General features: G+C 51.9%; 1 protein-coding gene across 1 annotated transcript; it reads left to right on the plus strand.

The window, feature by feature from the left end:
- The first annotated feature begins 274 nt into the window (after positions 1-274).
- Positions 275-1,477, plus strand: rxfp3.2b (relaxin family peptide receptor 3.2b). Its single transcript, XM_041040705.1, has one exon. The coding sequence runs from the start codon at positions 275-277 to the stop codon at positions 1,475-1,477; it is 1,203 nt and encodes a 400-aa protein (XP_040896639.1).
- The last annotated feature ends 295 nt before the right edge of the window (positions 1,478-1,772 follow it).

Genomic DNA, 1,772 nt, shown 5'->3' on the forward strand with positions numbered 1-1,772 from the left:
GAGGAGAGGAGCGTCGACAGCGCGACTGAGCTGTGCGCGTTCACGTGGAGCCTATAAACAGGACGTGGCGCGCAGAGCTGTGAGTAGTCGTGGAGAGAGCGGAGGATAATCGTGGGAGCGGAAAGCATCTGAAGCGCTGTGGGAGACGAGCTGAAACAGAAGGAAGAGGAATGCTCGAAATGACATTCAAAGAAACTTTTTTTTCTCTCTTTGGTAACACATAGCTGTCCAACTTTCCTGTCCAACGTGATATGTGAGCACAGAGTGTCCAGCCATGCAGCTGAATGAGACTGGAGTTCAAACACTGGCTCCAGAGCCATGTGAGCAGCAAATACTACAGGAGGACAATCCTGGAAACTGTAGCGGAGGTTCCACCAGGAACCTGTCGCTGCACTGCTGGCTGCAGCTCCTCACCAAGGAGTCTATCATGGAATTTCAAGGAGACAGCTCCAGTCTAGTGGTGCGTGTGATGATAGCGTGTGTCTACTCTATAGTCTGTGCGCTCGGGCTGGTGGGAAACTCGCTGGCTCTGTATCTGCTGCACTCCCGTTACAGGCAGAAGCAATCATCCATCAACTGCTTTGTGATGGGTCTGGCGATCACAGACCTCCAGTTTGTTCTCACTTTACCTTTCTGGGCAGTGGACACAGCCCTGGACTTCCGCTGGCCGTTTGGCCGTGTGATGTGCAAAATTATCAGCTCTGTCACCACCATGAACATGTACGCCAGTGTGTTCTTTCTCACAGCCATGAGCGCCGCACGCTATTACTCTATCTCCTCTGCAATGAAGATGCACAGCCGACGGGCAGCAGCTGCTAGGGCCAAGTGGACAAGCCTGGGCATCTGGGCTGTCTCTTTGTTGGCCACTTTGCCTCATGCCATCTACTCCACCAGTGCACAGGTGTCAGATGAGGAGTTGTGCCTGGTGCGCTTTCCAGACTCAGGCAGCTGGGATCCGCAGCTTCTTTTGGGTCTATACCAGCTGCAAAAGGTTCTGCTGGGCTTCCTTATTCCTCTGATCATAATCACTGTCTGCTATCTACTGCTGCTGCGCTTGATCCTCACCCGACGCATTACAGGTGTAGCGGGCCCAGAGATCGAGCAGGGCCGGCAAAACCGTCGCTCCAAAGTGACCAAATCCATTGTCATCGTGGTTCTGAGCTTCTTTCTGTGCTGGCTTCCCAATCAGGCACTGACTCTGTGGGGAGTGCTCATTAAGTTTGACCTTGTGCCCTTCAGCAAGGCTTTCTACAATGTGCAGGCCTACGCCTTTCCCCTGACTGTGTGTTTGGCACACACTAACAGCTGCCTCAACCCCGTGCTCTACTGTCTGATTCGCAGGGAGTTTCGGGCTGGTCTCAAGGAACTTCTCCTCCACGCCACTCCATCCTTCAGGAGCCTGACTCATCTGCTTCGTCGCAAGGCCAAAGTGGCTGAGGCACCACCTGTTCTGGTACTGGTCCAAATGGATGTCTGACTAGGACGACTCGCTTTCTGTGATGGGGGCCAGCTGATGGAGAAAATGACTGACTGACAAAGTAAATAAGAGAAAGCTGCCTATAACAGTATTGATCTGGAGCTGTTCTTCATGAGGGTGCATTCATCTCAACCATGTCAACAGAGAAAGTCAAATATCGCTTTGACTTTTGAGAACAACATAATCATAATGGACTACCCAGTGGGACACGCCCCACTTTCACTGTGTGCTCCAAGATTCACTCTGCCACAAATGTTTTTACTTGTTATACAGCGGCTCTCTGGCTGTTTGTCTG

Source organism: Toxotes jaculatrix, chromosome 6 (genome assembly GCF_017976425.1).
Source record: "Toxotes jaculatrix isolate fToxJac2 chromosome 6, fToxJac2.pri, whole genome shotgun sequence".
Lineage (NCBI taxonomy): Eukaryota > Metazoa > Chordata > Actinopteri > Toxotidae > Toxotes > Toxotes jaculatrix.